Source organism: Crotalus tigris, unplaced genomic scaffold (assembly GCF_016545835.1).
Source record: "Crotalus tigris isolate CLP2741 ecotype Arizona unplaced genomic scaffold, ASM1654583v1 scf7180000017611.44802233496:7321179, whole genome shotgun sequence".
Taxonomy (NCBI): domain Eukaryota; kingdom Metazoa; phylum Chordata; class Lepidosauria; order Squamata; family Viperidae; genus Crotalus; species Crotalus tigris.
Window position 1 is genome coordinate 4,770,559 of NW_024096511.1, and position 16,607 is coordinate 4,787,165.

The 16,607-nt window shown below is 39.7% G+C and overlaps 1 protein-coding gene across 10 annotated transcripts in view; it reads right to left on the reverse strand.

The window, feature by feature from the left end:
• LAMA2 (laminin subunit alpha 2) overlaps positions 1–14,540 on the reverse strand; it is a 471,875-nt gene extending 457,335 nt beyond the window's left edge. For 5 of the 10 annotated variants that reach the window (XM_039324668.1, XM_039324684.1, XM_039324648.1 and 2 more), the window contains exon 1: positions 14,241–14,535. In XM_039324668.1, the coding sequence (XP_039180602.1) occupies positions 14,241–14,367 (127 nt within the window). In that variant the 5' untranslated portion in view covers positions 14,368–14,535. Of the gene's footprint in view, positions 1–14,240 lie in introns of all 10 variants that reach the window. The other 5 variants (XM_039324713.1, XM_039324702.1, XM_039324695.1 and 2 more) reach the window with 2 other exon arrangements.
• Positions 14,541–16,607: the final 2,067 nt, after the last annotated feature.

Genomic DNA, 16,607 nt, shown 5'->3' on the forward strand with positions numbered 1-16,607 from the left:
GGACAGATTTTATGAGATGAAATTTACAATTTGTTTCTTAGCTTAAAAGAACATTAGGCCCCTAAGGAACAGTTCATAAGGTTTGTGTCATTCAGTTCTTCATTTCCTTTTTTCAAGGCTTAACATTACTGTTAAGACAACAAAACAGGACTGATAATAAATATATGTGCAATAACAATTAGGACTTGTTCCCCTTTGGCATAAAATGCCAGGTAAGGGAGGCATAGAGAGAGAAAAAAATTAAATTAATATTGCCAAGCTTAGGGAATTATTAAAATTCTACACCTTGACTGAGATCCTACAAAGCATTTAATATTCTTTTTCCAGCTAAGGGTTGACAAAATTAGTCCTCATGACTTGAATTAAGGCCTGGTGGATTTTTAAACAAAATGGGTTCTTCAGTTTCTGAAAGTGTGCAGCAGAGATTCACTTTCTTAATCTCTCTTTTAAATATTTCCATGGGTATCAAGGAAGCAACCTGCAGCCATGAATAACTTGCAATGCAGCCCCACAGTATCATAAACTTTTAACATTATTATGTGATTTATATACATTAAATATATTATCTATTTTATTTGCAGCCCAACACAATTCCTCTTCACTCAGTGCAAGCCCAAGAGAGCGAAAAAGTTGGAAACCCATAGTGTAAAGGGGAAGGTAATATTCACTGATTTCCTCAACCCTCAGTCTTCCTATGACACTTTTCACAATATTTAGTGATAAAAGCAGACACAAGAGATTGAAAATTTAGAAAAATACTGTCTCTTTTTGTACTTCAAGTAGAGGATTGTCCATGTAACTTTGGATCCAAACCAGAGTTATTTATGACTAAAAATAATCAATTGTAAAAATTCTCTATATAATATATATATATATAGTATTCTGCCCAAATCTGTTCCAAACAAAATGTCAATCATCTTCAGTCAAATCTATAGTTTTCATTTTATTGAAGTAACTTCAGTAACCAAGAGATCCATTCTCATAAAGCTGGCATTCAGAAAGTAATGAGATTAGGGTAGCAAAGCAACAGCAGCAAGGCCAATATTGTAAATCAAAAAAATATGCTTTACCTGTCACCATTATGATATAGCTCTGTGAAAAAAAGTGTTTCTTTTCAGATTTTCTAATATTTTTTCTTTATCTTTGCCAATAACTGTTACCAGAGATTCCTGTAGGTTCTGCTAATATATAAAAAAGTACAGAGAGAACAAATAATGCCATCTTTTCATTCTTTTCTCATTTATTTAATAAACAAAATAATCCAATATAATGTCTTAGTGTGAGAAAACAAATGTCTCCCTAGATTCAATAATTGCTTGTACCACTTTAAGCTTCAATAGCTGCAGTTGGTGAACCATCTCGCTTATCACTATATAAGAATATTGCCCATTCCTTCAAGATGAACTATTTGTACCCAGTAATAGAGTTATGTATTATAGCATTAATTGCTTGTTTCAGATCCTACTTCATAGTACTTCCGTAGGGTTTAAGTGTGACTTTCAATTTAACTATTCCAAAATACTGAATTTGTTCTTCATTCATTCTCTCATTGATTTGCTTGCACATTTAATATTGTCTTGATGCAGGTCTGCTATTTGTTCTCCTACAGAATTCTCTGATACAAAGCAGAATTCAGGTGTTTTTTAATTATAGCAAATCATCCAGATCCTGAAGTAGTGAACCTCACTCTCATGACACTTCTACTCTCAAACTTAACAGTTGACATGAGGTTCATATTGTGAAATACAGTGTTTGTTTCCATCAAACACTGTATTTCACAATACAGTGTTTGATGGACATAATGGAGCCCCAATTTTTTTCTTTTTTGATTCCTGGGTCCATCAAATGTTCCTTTAGAAGTCTAAAACTATTTTTTTAAACTTGGCAAAGTTGTGATGAACAATTACTTCTGCCCTATATCCATTAATCCCATTGTGGGATTTTATTTTAGTAATTGTGTTAAAGATTATAATTACAACAGTAAAAACTACTTCACACTAATAAAATAAAAGAATAAAAAGAAAAATAGAATGGGCAGAAAAAAAAGAAAAAAGAAAATCAGAGAAAGAGAAAGAGAAATGAAAGAAAAAATAAGAACGTAGTAAAGAAAAATAAAAGAATATAAAGAAGTGAATTCCCCCTTCATCACAAGTATAAACCATTTCAGTAACTTATCCCCCTTTTTTAAAAAACACAACAATCTCTTCTTCCTATATCCCAACTATTCACACCACGATGTAAAAAAGATGTTGAGACTCTAGAAAGAGTACAGAGAAGAGCAACAAAGATGATTAGGGGACTGGAGGCTAAAGCATATAAGGAAAGGTTGATGGAATTGGGTATGTCTAGTTTAATGAAGAGAAGGACGAGGGGGGACGTGATAGCAGTATTCCAATATCTCAGGGGCTGCCACAAAGAAGAGGGAGTCAAGTTATTTTCCAAGGCGCCTGGAAAATAACTTGACAAGAAGCAATGGATGGAAACTGATCAAGGAGAGAAGCAACTTAGAACTAAGGAGAAACTTCCTGACAGTTAGAACAATTAACCAATGGAACAACCTGCCTCCAAAAGCGGTGAATGCACCAACAATAGAAGTTTTTAAGAAGAGACTGGACAGCCATTTGTTTGAAATGGTATAGGGTTTCCTGCCTGAACAGGGGGTTGGACTAGATGACCTCCAAGGTCCCTTCCAACTTTATTATTATTATAACACACACATAAAGCCTCATGATTTCAGTCCTGATGTCAGTAAAAGTTCATTAAGTCTTACAGAGATAACAGCCAATCTATTTTAACCTTATTCAACCAACTTTATATTCTTTCCTTTTACTTCTAACAAGGTTGATTAGTCCCTTCAAATAATGTCCCAGAACTTGGTTTCTTTTCATTTTTTTTCTTTTCCTTTCTCACAAAATTCTTCAAATCTTTAACAAACCTCTGTTAAGTTCAAAATAGGGCAATTATCCAGGCCACTTTCTTGCTTTTTTATCTGTATATCTCTTTTTAATTCTTAAGGTATCAGCTTTTTTCCATGTAATTTTTGTAGTTTCTCATTTTGAAAGAACTTCTTTTTCTTCCCTGGCATTGTTTAAACACAGTGTAATTATAGAGGGAGGCACTATTGAAATTAATTTTGGGGTCCATTATTCAAAAATATCATTCAATATGCCCAAAGTTCAAATGTTGTGCTTCATTCTGAAATTGTAAGACATGTTTGAGTGTTTTTCCCCTTGAATTTCTAATTCCCTCTAGTGACCATTTTTAAAGCCTTATTCTTTTTTAAAAAAATCAAAACAAAAGTATTTTTCCACGAAAAAGTTTCTTTATAATTCCAAAATCTTATTTCAAGTTTTTCTGGACCCCCCTAGTCTTGTTTATAACTTTTTAAAATCAAAATTGTAATCACCCTTTCGCTGTTTATTATAAAAAAATATTTTAAGTCCTTAAACCTGTACTTAAAAGTATTTTTACTAAGTATTGAAGGAAACTTACTGGTGTGGCAAAAACTGTCAATCCAAAAGTTAATGATAGCTGAAAAGCAGTTAAGCAATTTCCAAAAGTAAATAGAAAAGGAAGTCTGCAAATCCAAAACTCCTTTTGAAGGTGCTGACTGCAGCAAGATTGCTATTCCCTTGTCTCCTAGAATTCGAAACCCACCAGAGACCTCTGTCTTCCTGACTCCTCACAATAAGCACCTGTCTGGAGGAGTTGTGAGAAATCTCAAGTCGTCACCTTGTCTGAAGGGAAATTATTGAAGAGCCAATCTACTCATGGTTCTTTATTCTGCCATGGTGGTTAGCTTCACTTTTTACAAAGCTATCTTCAGTCTACCATTTCTTCCCTGAAGCCCAATCCCATTGTTATTTCTTACGGTGGAGTCATGAATAGTGACTTTGGTCAAGATCAAATAGATTTGCAGGTTGCTGGCTCTAGGACAGGGGTCCCCAACCTGTGGGCCATGGCCCACTACTGGTCTGTGGCCTATTCACAATTGGGCCATGTGAGTGGCTGGCTGTGCGCATGCATACCGACGACGCTTGTGGGTGACTCGCACAAGCACTGTGGGCGCTCAGGGCCTCATGCATTGCGGGAGCTCAGGGCTTCACTTATGCAAGCATTGTGGGTGCTCAGGGCCTTACTCACATGCTTGGGGCCCCACTTGTGTGAGCGTCACAGACTCACTCACATGAGCATCATGAGTGCTCTTGGCCCTACTTGCATGAACAACAGATGCTTGTGCGCACACACGTGCCTGCCCCTCCCACAAAACCATTCCCTTTTCCCCTCCCCCCTTCTGGGCCACCAACCCGTAAAGGGAAGTCTATTCTAAGATATTTTGTGATTTCATGTTTTCTTTTTATGTTGCAGTTAAAGTGATTTTGACTGCATTCCAAGTCTTCTCCATCACAGGACCATGTCTCTCACTGTAGATTGATGAAGCTCCAGAGCTTTAGAAATGATTTTATAACCTTTTCCAGATGGATAGGCATGAGTAACCTTTTACACAGGTCTTCAATTATTTCTTTTGAATAGGGCATGATGAGCCTTTAGAATCTGCATAATGACATCTTCCCTCAAGATCTTCAGTGATGGGAGCCAAAATCTCTGAAATGTATGTATATAGGATAGGACTGACCCAAATCAGCTTTCATTGTTTAATGAAGTATTTCCACAATGGACCTTTGTTATCCTTTAATTGACTTGACTGAAATGACTGATTAGTTTCTTACACTTACATACTATACATATTATGTTTATGAAATAAAGGACTAGCACAAACTTTGATGTGATTTATTTACTCACACTTTTATATAACATTAGGACATAAATGAAATTTTGATAATATTCACCATCAAAGATACATAAAAATTCAGGAAGTCCATAAAAGTCAAGTATTTTTTCACAGAACTGTATTTAGTAACTATCAGGTGGTAAATATAGATATATCCATTGATTATATTGCTTATGAAAAATATCTTTATATTGGTTAGCAAAGACATCCTAGCAAGATTTATACAGTTTTATATTTCCAAGTTGCTACAATTTCATACATTTTCCAAAATATCCTAAAGGGCTGTAAATTCTGTTTCCTATAGGAAAATAAGTAGAGATATTAAGAAGCTGTCTATGGAGCACTCTACTCTCACCTTGGTTGGTAAATGGTATTTCATTTTGCAGTTAAGTGTGGCAAGTTTTTAATGATATGGAATGCTGCTGAATTCTTCTAATGTTAAACAAAAAAAGACAAAATATATTCATACATTTATTTATTTTTATCAAATTTATAAGGCCGCCCGACTTGTAACAGCTCTAGATGGTATAGGACAGGAGTCTTCAAACTTGGCCCTTTTATGACTTGTGGACTTCAACTCCCAGAATTCCTCAGCCAGCATGCCTGGCTGAGGAATTCTGGAAGTTGAAGTCCACAAGTCATAAAAGGGCCAAGTTTGAAGGCCCCTAGTGTAGGAATTAAAAAATATGCCCAGTACAATAAAAGCAAAAAGAAGATGAAAATGTGGGGATTAATGCACTGAATATATTAATACAATTCCTTCAGAAGGCAGATTCTCTCCTAACATAGTGCCTCGGGAAACAGCCAGGTCTTCAAAGTCTGCTTAAAGGCCAGAGAATCAAGTCAGACAATGAGATGACCTGAGGACATGATGAACATTTGTATTCCTTAGAGTTTTGAAACCAGATGTTCACAATGTCCAGTTGACATTATTCCTTTTAGCCAGCAAGTTGCATTGATGATTCATGATTATTCACAAAAGCATTGCATTCTTCTTTCAAGATTACCTTATTTCAATACAATGTTTTAGAATAGCATGTTTTGTTAAAACTTTAAAATACTGAAAAGGGAAAAAAATAGTAGATTAATCTTATTCACAAAGCAATTTCAAATTAAGCAAAAACACTACATCCAAATACTAAGAGAGAAATTGCTACAAAATGTATTGTTCTGGCAGTCATATATTGCTGTTATCTGACAGTTTTCACATTTCTCTAGAGAGGTGGCTGCTAGGCATTACAGGCCAAATGCTCAATAATCTTTCTAATACTTTCATTTAGGTGTTTCTATTAACATATCATACCCATGGTAAGCTAGTTTTATTTTTTGTACTGTTGTTTTAGGGTGCTACAGTTTCCACAGTAAGTAGCAATTTATTATGTTCTATTTAGCTATTTTTCTTCTAATCCCAAAGATGTCTGAAGTCAGAGCTGAAGAAGCTTCTTCGATGAGAAGTGAATACAGGGGGCCTTCCGCCAGTAGGGAGGTGACACGAGGCTGGCTCCAGGCGATAATCAATGCCTCCTTGATGGAGGGGTCTTTCCCGCAACCTTTAAAGGAAGCGGTGGTGAGGCCCCTCCTCAAGAAGCTTTCCCTGGACCCAGCTGTTTTGAAGAACTTTCGTCCTGTCTCCAACCTCCCCTTTGTGGGGAAGGTTGTAGAGAAGGTGGTGGCATCCCAACTCTTGCGATCCTTGGATGACACTAATTATCTGGACCCTTTTCAATCTGGTTTCAGGCCCGGCTACAGCACTGAGACTGCTTTGGTCGCACTGACCGATGACCTCTGGCAAGCCCGGGATAGGGGTCATTCCTCTATCCTGGTGCTTCTTGACCTCTCAGCGGCTTTCGATACCATCGACCATGGTATCCTTCTGCGTTGTCTCGGAGAGGTGGGGGTGGGCGGCACCGTATTGCGGTGGTTCTCCTCCTACCTCTCTGACAGGTCACAGTCGGTGTTGGCGGGTGGACAGAGATCGACCCCTAGGCGCCTCGATCATGGGGTGCCTCAGGGCTCGGTCCTGTCCCCCCTCCTTTTTAACATCTACATGAAACCGCTGGGTGAGATCATTCGGAAACACGGGGTGAGGTATCATCAGTACGCGGATGATACCCAATTATATATCTCCACCCCGTGTCCTTTCAGTGAAGCAGTCGACGTGATGTGCCGGTGCCTGGAAGATGTGCGGGTCTGGATGGGGGTGAACAGGCTTAGACTCAACCCTGACAAGACCGAGTGGCTCTGGGTCTTGCCTCCCAAAGGCCAACTGGATGGTCCATCATTGGTCCTGGGGGGGGGGCAAATTTACCTCCCTCAGTGCAGGCACGCAACTTGGGTGTCCTCCTGGACTCACAGCTAAATTTGGAACAACATCTATCGGCTGTGGCCAGGGGGACCTTTGCCCAGGTTCACCTGGTGAACCAGTTGCGGCCTTATTTGGACCGGGAGGCTTTACTCATGGTCACTCATGCCCTTGTCACCTCAAGACTGGATTACTGTAATGCGCTCTACATGGGGCTACCCTTGAAGGGTGTTCGGAGGCTGCAGTTGGTTCAGAACGTAGCCGCGAGAGCGATTGTGGGCGCGCCAAGGTACGCCCACGTGTCACCTATCCTCCGCGAGCTGCACTGGCTTCCTGTGGGTCTCCGGACGCAATTCAAGGTGTTGGTTATCACCTTTAAAGCATAGGGCCAGGTTACCTACAGGACCGCATTCTGCCGCACAGCTCCCAGAGACCGGTGAGGTCCCACAGATTGGGCCTACTTCGGGTCCCGTCGGCCAGACAATGTCGGCTGGCGGGCCCTCGGGGAAGGGCCTTTTCTGTGGTGGCTCCAACCTGGTGGAATCAACTTCCCCCCGAGGTTCGAACTACTCCCACCCTGCCGGCCTTTAAGAAAGCCGTTAAAACTCTCCTGTTCCGGCAGGCCTGGGGCTGATGTCCCCGGGGGGGCGGGATATGATCGGACTCGCGGTATGACTGTATTATTTTATTTTATTGTTTTATGATTGTTTTAACTCTGTACGCCGCCCTGAATCCTTTGGGATTGGGCGGCATATAAATATTTGGAAATTTTTAGTAATTTTTTTTTTAGTAATATGTACTGTATATACAAGGTTAAAAGGATATCTATCATTCAATCGGAATAAGACCCTGAAATTTTAATTTGCATTACTAGAGACATCCTAATACTTTTTAGGTGAATGAAAGTGTTTAAATCATGAAAAAGATCACCTTATTTAAACCATTCTCTCTTGATTAAAAAAGTTGATTCAGTGGACATTAAAGACATATTATCCTTTTGCAAAGCATTGATAATTACTGTTGCTGACCATAGTGTTTTCAAATGTAATTGCCATTTCATTTATGTGGTGTTGTTTTAAAACCCAATAAATAAAATCTGTCTGCATCAAACTAGTTCCAGAACTTACTGTTCTGGAGACTATTGCATCCACATGTATTTAACCAATCTTCTTTGATCTATGGCACAAAAAATATTTATTGCCTTAAATTTCAGAACAGCATTGTGAACAAATTTCAGTGTTATCATTGTCACTAAAACACTGAATTGTTCTACACACAAGTTGTCACTTTGATATACAGCAGACATGTCAAACTCGCAACGTCACGTGACGTCGCACAACGTATCGGGACGGTTTTTCCATTGCCGGCAATGAGGTGGGGGCAGCTTCTGGAGGACATAACTGGCCCATGGGCCGGCAGTTTGACACCCCTGATATACAGTGCATCTATTTTAAAAAATAATCCAGAAAATAAGAAGTAGGCCAACTGGTTAAATATCACAAATCATAGTGTTATCTGACCATGATAAGTGAGACACCAAAAGCTCTCCCAATGTCAGCTCACATAGCCACTATAGTGTTCAGACAGGAACACCAGATCTGGAATGTGACCACTGTCACACCATGGTTGTCATGGTGGCCATGAATTCTCAGGCCACTTCAGACCTAGGGAGACAGACTGACGTTCCTCAGAATCAGTCTTGAGATTTCATTGCCAATGCAGAAATTCCGAACCCATAAACACTTCCCAATCACCAAAAAAGCCAAATTAGGCAATTTCAATTCTTTTTTTTGTTGTTGTTATAGTAGGTTCAAAGATTAGAAACAAAAGCACTTTGTCTCAGAGTGGCCTACAACTTCAATTCCTACTCTTATTTTCAATCAAGAGAGAGAAAAATACAACTCAAATTGGCTGCTTGCATCAAATTTTAATGACAGAATTTCAGTTTATGTGGAGAATGCCAATGTAGCATCTAGGCCACCATTGGCAGATTACACGCCTTGCACTAACCTGTATTTATTATGTAATAGAGAAGCAGAAGCAGGCCACCTTAATACCTATGTTATTAGCCACTAAGGTAAAATTCACACTTTGCAGTTTTACTTTAAAGCCAATAAGAACATGAATAGATGAGCTGAAAGAGGTAATTCCAACAAATATATTACCCATCTTGCATGAAGCAAGATTTTCCTACTAGAAATCACTGTCCTCTTTTGAGAATGAAAACTGTGTTCACAGAAACAATGTTGGTCACCACAATGTAAAATAGATGTTGAGACTCTACAAAGAGTACAGAGAAGAGCAGCAAAGATGCTTAGGGGATTGGAGGCTAAAACATATAAAGAACAGTTGCTGGAATTGGGTATGTCTAGTTTAATGAAGAGGAGGACAAGGGGTGACATGATAGCACTGTTCCAATATCTCAGGCCTGCCACAAAGAAGAGGGAGTCAAGCTATTCTCCAGAGCACATGAAGGCAGGACAAGAAGCAACGGATGGAAACTGACCAAAGAGAGAAGCAACCTAGAACTAAGGAGAAATTTTCTGCAGTTAGAACAATTAACCAGTGGAACAACCTGCCTCCAGAAACTGTGAATGCTCCAACACTGGAAGTTTTTAAAAAGAGACTGGACAGCCATTTGTCTGAAATGGTATAGGGTTTCCTGCCTGAGCAGGGGGTTGGACTAGATGACCTCCAAGGTCCCTTCCAACTTTATCAACATCATCATCATCATCATCATCGGCAAAGGTCGTATTGTGCTCAGTGAGTGTCTTCATCACTAAACATGAACAAAAGTATTACTCAAATATTTACTCAAAGTAGCACATATTAATTATATAATGCAATATAAACAAAATACACAGTGCAAGATTAAAACCTCAGTTTAAAAAATCAGAATAATTCACCATCACTATTTAATAAGATACTACTTAGCAATATTAAGACCAAAGATTTCAAACATAATGATTCGAATATAAATTTTGTATTTAGGCACTTACATGGCTTATGTTACAATTCTAATTTTGAGCAGGTGGCTCACAGTTGGACACCAAGTTCTTTTAAAAAATTGCAAAAATAACCTACCATATGTTTAACTTTATAGATCAGGATGTCACAAATGAAGTTTGAATCTAAAACACTAAAATATACATTATTATCAAACTGACTATTTGAACTGAATACTCTGTTTCAAAAGCTGCAAGAGGCACTATTTCAAATTTAAAATAATGTTCAGTTTAGGAAGCATGCCATAACTTAATGTGAAATATCAATTGTTTTAAGCCAGTGAACTACATTATTTTCTCCACTCCCACAACCTTCATTCCAATAGTCTGGAGGAGGCAACAAAATGTGCAGCATGTTTTGTTCTATATCTTTGGGGTATGTGTCAGTTTTGCTTCTGCAGAAAACTGGTACAGAAAACACACACACACACAAACATACTTCCAAAAAATAAAAAAAATGCAGTGCTCCACAATATCACTTTTCTTAAGCCAACCTGATATAATCTAAAAATTCTCTAAGTGTGGGCAGGGGAGAATATTTTAGTCAACAAAAGAATAAATAACATATGAAGCGATGACCTAAATACTAAATTAATTCCAGATTTTTTGACCACAGATGTCTCTAAACAACTTTAAAAGTTGAATTACAGATTAGTGTATTGTCTGAGATGCAAGATGTGCTGGAATTCTGTATTTTAATGACCATCCAGAAATCCTGTAAAAGTCTTAACGATATAATGACCAAAAATGCCTAAAAGATGGTTCCGTACTATATATATACGTATATATTTCTTAAAGTGTCATTTCACACTATGATGGATTTATTATATAATATATTCTTTGCTGTGGATTAATGCCTCCCCACTGAGAAAAAGCACAGTAACTATTACACTAGGTTTTGAACGCATGATAAGAATTTCAGAACCTTTCCCCAGCCTACTGAGCTCAGATGTTTTACAGCCATAAATATAGAATTAGAAACTAGCATAGTAGCTAAGTACCTAAGAAGTCTGGATGTTGTCATTTAACATAACTTAGTGCACTTGGTTAAGAATTGGTGAATTAAGCCTCAGGAAAGGGCTATATTACACTTGCATTCTGTGTTTATTTTTTTACTATCAGTTTTCTGCAGAAATAGAAAATAAAAAACACAGACATAAGCACAAATTTAAATATATATATCTTTACTTTTTCTAAGAGTAAGAAATAATGAATAATTAGAAGAAATGTTGAGACTTTATGAGAACAGGTCTTCAGAAAAGCTTCTTTTGCACATCTTTAAAAGGTTTCAGAATACTAGTTAATCAGAAGGTGAGATAGAACCTTTGTTTCTTTCAGTGTTTAACTATCTATTCATGGAATCTTCACAGAAGTTCATCCTATAACAGAAGCAGGATGCATTGTGGATGCCAAGACTCAAGGAGTGGAAAAAGTCTATCAGGAAACAATAGAAAATACTATCCGTTTATTATTTAGACTCACTAAATGATAGGAGTGTTTATATCTCCCTCTGTCCTACTCAGCATCCATGAGATTCCTTAAAAATTAGCCTTCTTGCAATTACCTCTTTTTAATTTTGTTTCTTTGGGGAGGGGAGGCTTCAAGCCAGTCTTGACTCCTGACAAATGCCTAGGCAACTTTTCTTCACAACTTTAATCAGAAGTGCTTTGTCATTCTTTCTATGGCTGCCCGTAGGACAGTGAGTTGGTCAAAGTCACCTAGATGGGCCTAAAACTGGACTAGTTTATCAGGGACCTTGGTACTGTCTCCCAGCCAAATCTATAATATAGGGGTCATTGTATGAAAGTAGAAGAAATAATTTCTGTTATTAGCTCTGTTTCCTAAAACTCTTGAGAGTAAAAAGTAGATTAAATACAATAAGCAAAAATCGATACTTGATCGGTACCAATGATCTCCCACGATCGCTTATATATAAAATGTTGAAATGTTATAATGTGTAATATATACCATAGCTAAATTGTATATCCAGTTGGGAGGTCACTTCCATAACCCCGTAGACATTTTACTTATAATTACATGGACTGTATGTATATATGTTTACTTCTCTTCTATCATGTTCTCATCATATGCTAAATAACAAATAACCATAGGGGAACAGAAAATAATTTCAGAATAAGAAAATGAGGAGGAACAGATAGCTAATACTATGTCAGTGTTCAATTAGCATCTCAGTCTCAAGTTTTTTTATATATTACAAATTTGGCAGTTGGGTTGCGATGGTCACTGACAAACAAGTATGCTTACATGGATCTGTGGTTCTGAAATACATCAGCAATTTCTGGATTCTATTTAAAGTCAGGCTGCCCACCCTAAATAGATACAACTGATATATATGATTCCTTCTTGCTTGCTTTCTTCAAATCATACAGCTCTACCTTTTCCATGATTCCTATTACTTTACATAGTTCTTAATATAGCTAAACTAAAATGTAGTTAAAATTCAACCAACCTATGTTGGCTCACAATCTTCTACTGTCTGGTTCTTCATCCCCCCCCCCTCATCTTGTTGTTTGTCCTATGTTCCTTTCCCCCCACCCCCACCTCCCAGACACTATTGAAATGGAGACTGTAAACTCATTGGGGCCAGGACCTCTCCTTTAAAGTGCCACGTACAATGATCTATAAATAACAACATCAGCACTATGAGAGGTGACAAAAATGTCTAAGTATTTCTATAGCTGAAAATTACTCCTTGTCTGAAGCTTAAATGTCAGCAGTACTGAATATATGTTCCAATGATTTTAATGTGCTATTTTAAAATGTGACTTACTGTTCCTGTTTTTCAGTGATCCAATTTCCAAATGTAGCCCCTATGTCTGAAGGATGCTTTCCCCCATATTCTATATTAGTTTAAATTATATTAAGATATATGCAGCCCAAATCCTTTGCAACTTTAGTCCCAATTAATTTCCACTGATTTAAATTGTACTTATCCCCAAGTACATTTGTAAAAAGCTTCATCTATAATCAAATAATCTTCTATGGGTTAAAATTAGTATTAGAAAACCAATTGCTTGAGGGTTTGAAAAGGGATAATACATCACAACCATTTAATCCTCTCACCAAAAATATGAGATGGGCAGAAAATCCCTAGATACTGGAAGTTTTTGATTATTTTGAGATTACTACAAAAATTCACAGGTCTTTATTATTCAAGCTATTTTAATTAAGTTTCTCCATCCCAAGAAGCCTTACCACAATTACTTTTGTGCAATGAAACTTAACATTGAGCTGCATGTATCTTACATCATTCTAGAACTGTTTCTGTTCACATCTTAAATGGCTTTCTCCATTCCTGTTGATCATATTGCCACATCCACAATAAAATCAAATGATACAATTCAATTATATTATTATAGAGGCAATAATGGATGAAGATGTTTTTCTTCCCTTTTATTGACTGTCACATCTTGGAATTATCATCATAAAATTTGCCTGAACTTGACTGAAATCTGAGACATTTGGAAATATCTTTATATCTATATCTATCTATATCATCTATACACACACTATATATATAGACTGGACAAAGTCTAAACATATTTCTACAGAAAACTCTTCCAATAATTACTCAGTTCTCATACTATTATTATTAATATTATTATTGCAGGCATTGGAATTCAAAATCCTTCTTAACAGATCTAGGTTGGTATCTCAAAGCAGCTTGCAATAATTAGTGTGGGGAGGGAATTCTATTTACTATTTCTTTGAAAATTGTATTTTGTTCTCTGACAGGCCCAAGATGAGATTTCTTGCAGAAATCATATTCTCTCTGAAAAAGCAGAACCAAACCTGAGACAACTGACATCACTCTTCCCAGATACAAGTTGGAAGCCCAGCTTCCTCAAAGGGGAAAAAAAACTTGCTCCCTGTTTGGACCTTACTCTGATGCTTCTTGGGGGGAAAGGAGATGTCACCACTTGTCTTCATAGGAAAGAAAGATCCAAAGCCCAACAGGGGAAGAAGAGCAGAAGGAAGAAGCATAGTTGGGGAGAAGGAGCCGCAGCAGAAGTGTGTTGTTTACGGGGTTTTTTTCTTTCTTTCTTTTTTTGCCAGAAGCCCCTCAGAGATGCACTATTCTTTTACGAAACCATTTGTGTGCCGCCAAATCTTACTGTACCTCGTTGCGGCGCTGCTTGTTGCTGCTGCGGGCTCCGCTGCGGCCGTCGGGGCTGCCCAAGTAAAGAACCGCACCGGTTCAGGGCGACGGTGAGGAGCAAGAGGGGAAGCCAAGGCGCCCGCCCCATAGCGGCCAACTTCAAGCTCTCTCGCTCCCGCGCGCGCTTTCCCTCTCTGGTTCGGCGCTCCCGGCGAGCGCAAAGGAGTGTGAGGGGAGGCAGACAGCCCGCCTCTGAGGAAAAGAGGAGGCGGCGAAGCCCTGGCTGTCACCCGGGAGGGGGACCGCGGAGGGACACGCCCCTGTCGCCTTCGCCGCCGCTACTTTTTCTCTCAGCTTCTTCCACGGGGGCTGAGGAGTCACAAGACAATGAACAATCGGCGAAGTCTTCCAAAGAGGGAGGCTTAGCGCGAATTAACTTGGGAGGGGGTGCTTTGCGCGCACGGCGTGCAGTGGGCATAAAAGAGCAACTGCTCGGTCTTGCCTAGAGAAGTGAGGATGCAGAAGAAGACTCTAAAACTTGGACGCTCTTAAAGTCGACCTTGAAGAACTGGAAGATGTTTCATTAGATCACACACACACACACACTCACACATCCCAAACTCATCGCCGGGAGAAGTGAAACCGCCGAATGAAAACCAGGGAGTAGAGAAAATGGGGGCAGAGAATTTTTCTTGCACCCTTGGAACATTCCAGATTCAATTTCTTGGATTAAAACAATTCAACTAAGACTGGACTAGATGAGAGTAAGATGAGCATCACTAAACACATTTGAGCTGAAGTGCTCTAATCAAAAGTTTCTTGACAAGTTACCGAAGTTGGTTTACTGTTCTCTATGCTTTCTTAGTAGTCTTTCATTCAAGTACTAACCAGCTCCTACACTGCTTAGCTTCTTCAAGATAAGCCAATTGCAGATGGATGCAGATTCCTTCCAGGAGCAAGACTGTGATTTGGAGGCTCTTCTCAACTCATGGCTTCTTTGGAATCATGGAGGCCATGACTAGGGGAGCTTTTGCCCGGTTTTGACTGATGCACCTATTGCAGTGGTGGCGAACCAATGACACACGTGCCAAAGGCAGCACTCAGAGCCCTCTCTGTGTGGGCACACGTGCCATGCCCTGGAGATGGCAACCGTCCCTCTTCAACCTGCCGCCTGCTAACTCAAGGTCCCACGTGGCCGGATGCATCCCAGCATAGCTAGTTTCCCTCCTCCTCCATCCCATCCTTCCTGATCTCGCATCCTCTCCTTTTCCCGGGCACGACCTGCTGCATCACCTCCTCAGCTGTCAGCCAGCCATTCAGCTCAGAGGCGGCTTCTCTGAACTGCTGGGGGCAGACTGCAGAGTGCGCTGGTCGAGAGGCCGGCAGGTTGTGTCTGCTGATGGACACTGATGCCCCATATGCTCGCTGGCCTCTGTGTGTGGGGCCAACGGTGTCACGCAGCAGCCACCCCGGCCCTGCTCACTTTGCCCTGCGACAAGGCACCCCCCACCCTGTCTCGCCCTGTCTCACCTCACCATGCAGGACGAGCCTCCTGCCACCTCCCCACCTGCCACCGACTCCCTGGATCTCTCCCAACCCTGCCTGGCCCCCACAGGCGTCCCTCCCCACGAGCAACATTGAGGTGACCACACCCACCTTAACCACACCCACCCAATCTGCCATGACCACAGCCACGCCCATCCAGTGGCCAAGCCCACCTGGCACCCGGTGATAAATAAGTAGGTTTTGGGTTGCAGTTTGGGCACTCGGTCTCTAAAAGGTTCACCATCACTGACCTATTGCATCTTTATCTGGTCCAGGTGAAGCCAATGAAAAATCCCTCCTGCTCTCATAACCAACCTCATAGACTCCTGCAATGTACTTTACTTGTGGCCACCTTCAGAGACCTGTCAGAAATTGCAATAAGATCCACATGTGGTGGCCCATGTCTTCACTGGTTCCTGATGCTGCCAGAGTATTTGCCAACTGTTTGGTCTAGTCTAGAAACCAGGAGACTGTGTATTCTAGTCCCTCCTGTGTATTCTAGTCTGAAAAATTGGCTGGGCAACTTTGGGCCAGTCATTCTCTCCCAGCCAACCCAACTCACAGGGTTGTTGCAGTGGGAGAAATAGGAAAAGGAATATTATGTATGTTTGCCACCTTTGGGTTACTTATAAAAATAAATAAATAAATATTATTTTTAAACTGCTGGTGTTAATCTAAAAAGATATTTGTGACTTGACACTTGAGTATCTATAGGACCATCCTCTCTGATGAGAATTAGTTTGACCTGTTAGATCAGGGGTCTTCAAACTTGGCCCTTTTATGACTTGTGGACTTCAACTCCCAGAATTCCTGAGGCAAGCATGCTGGCTGAGGAATTCTGGG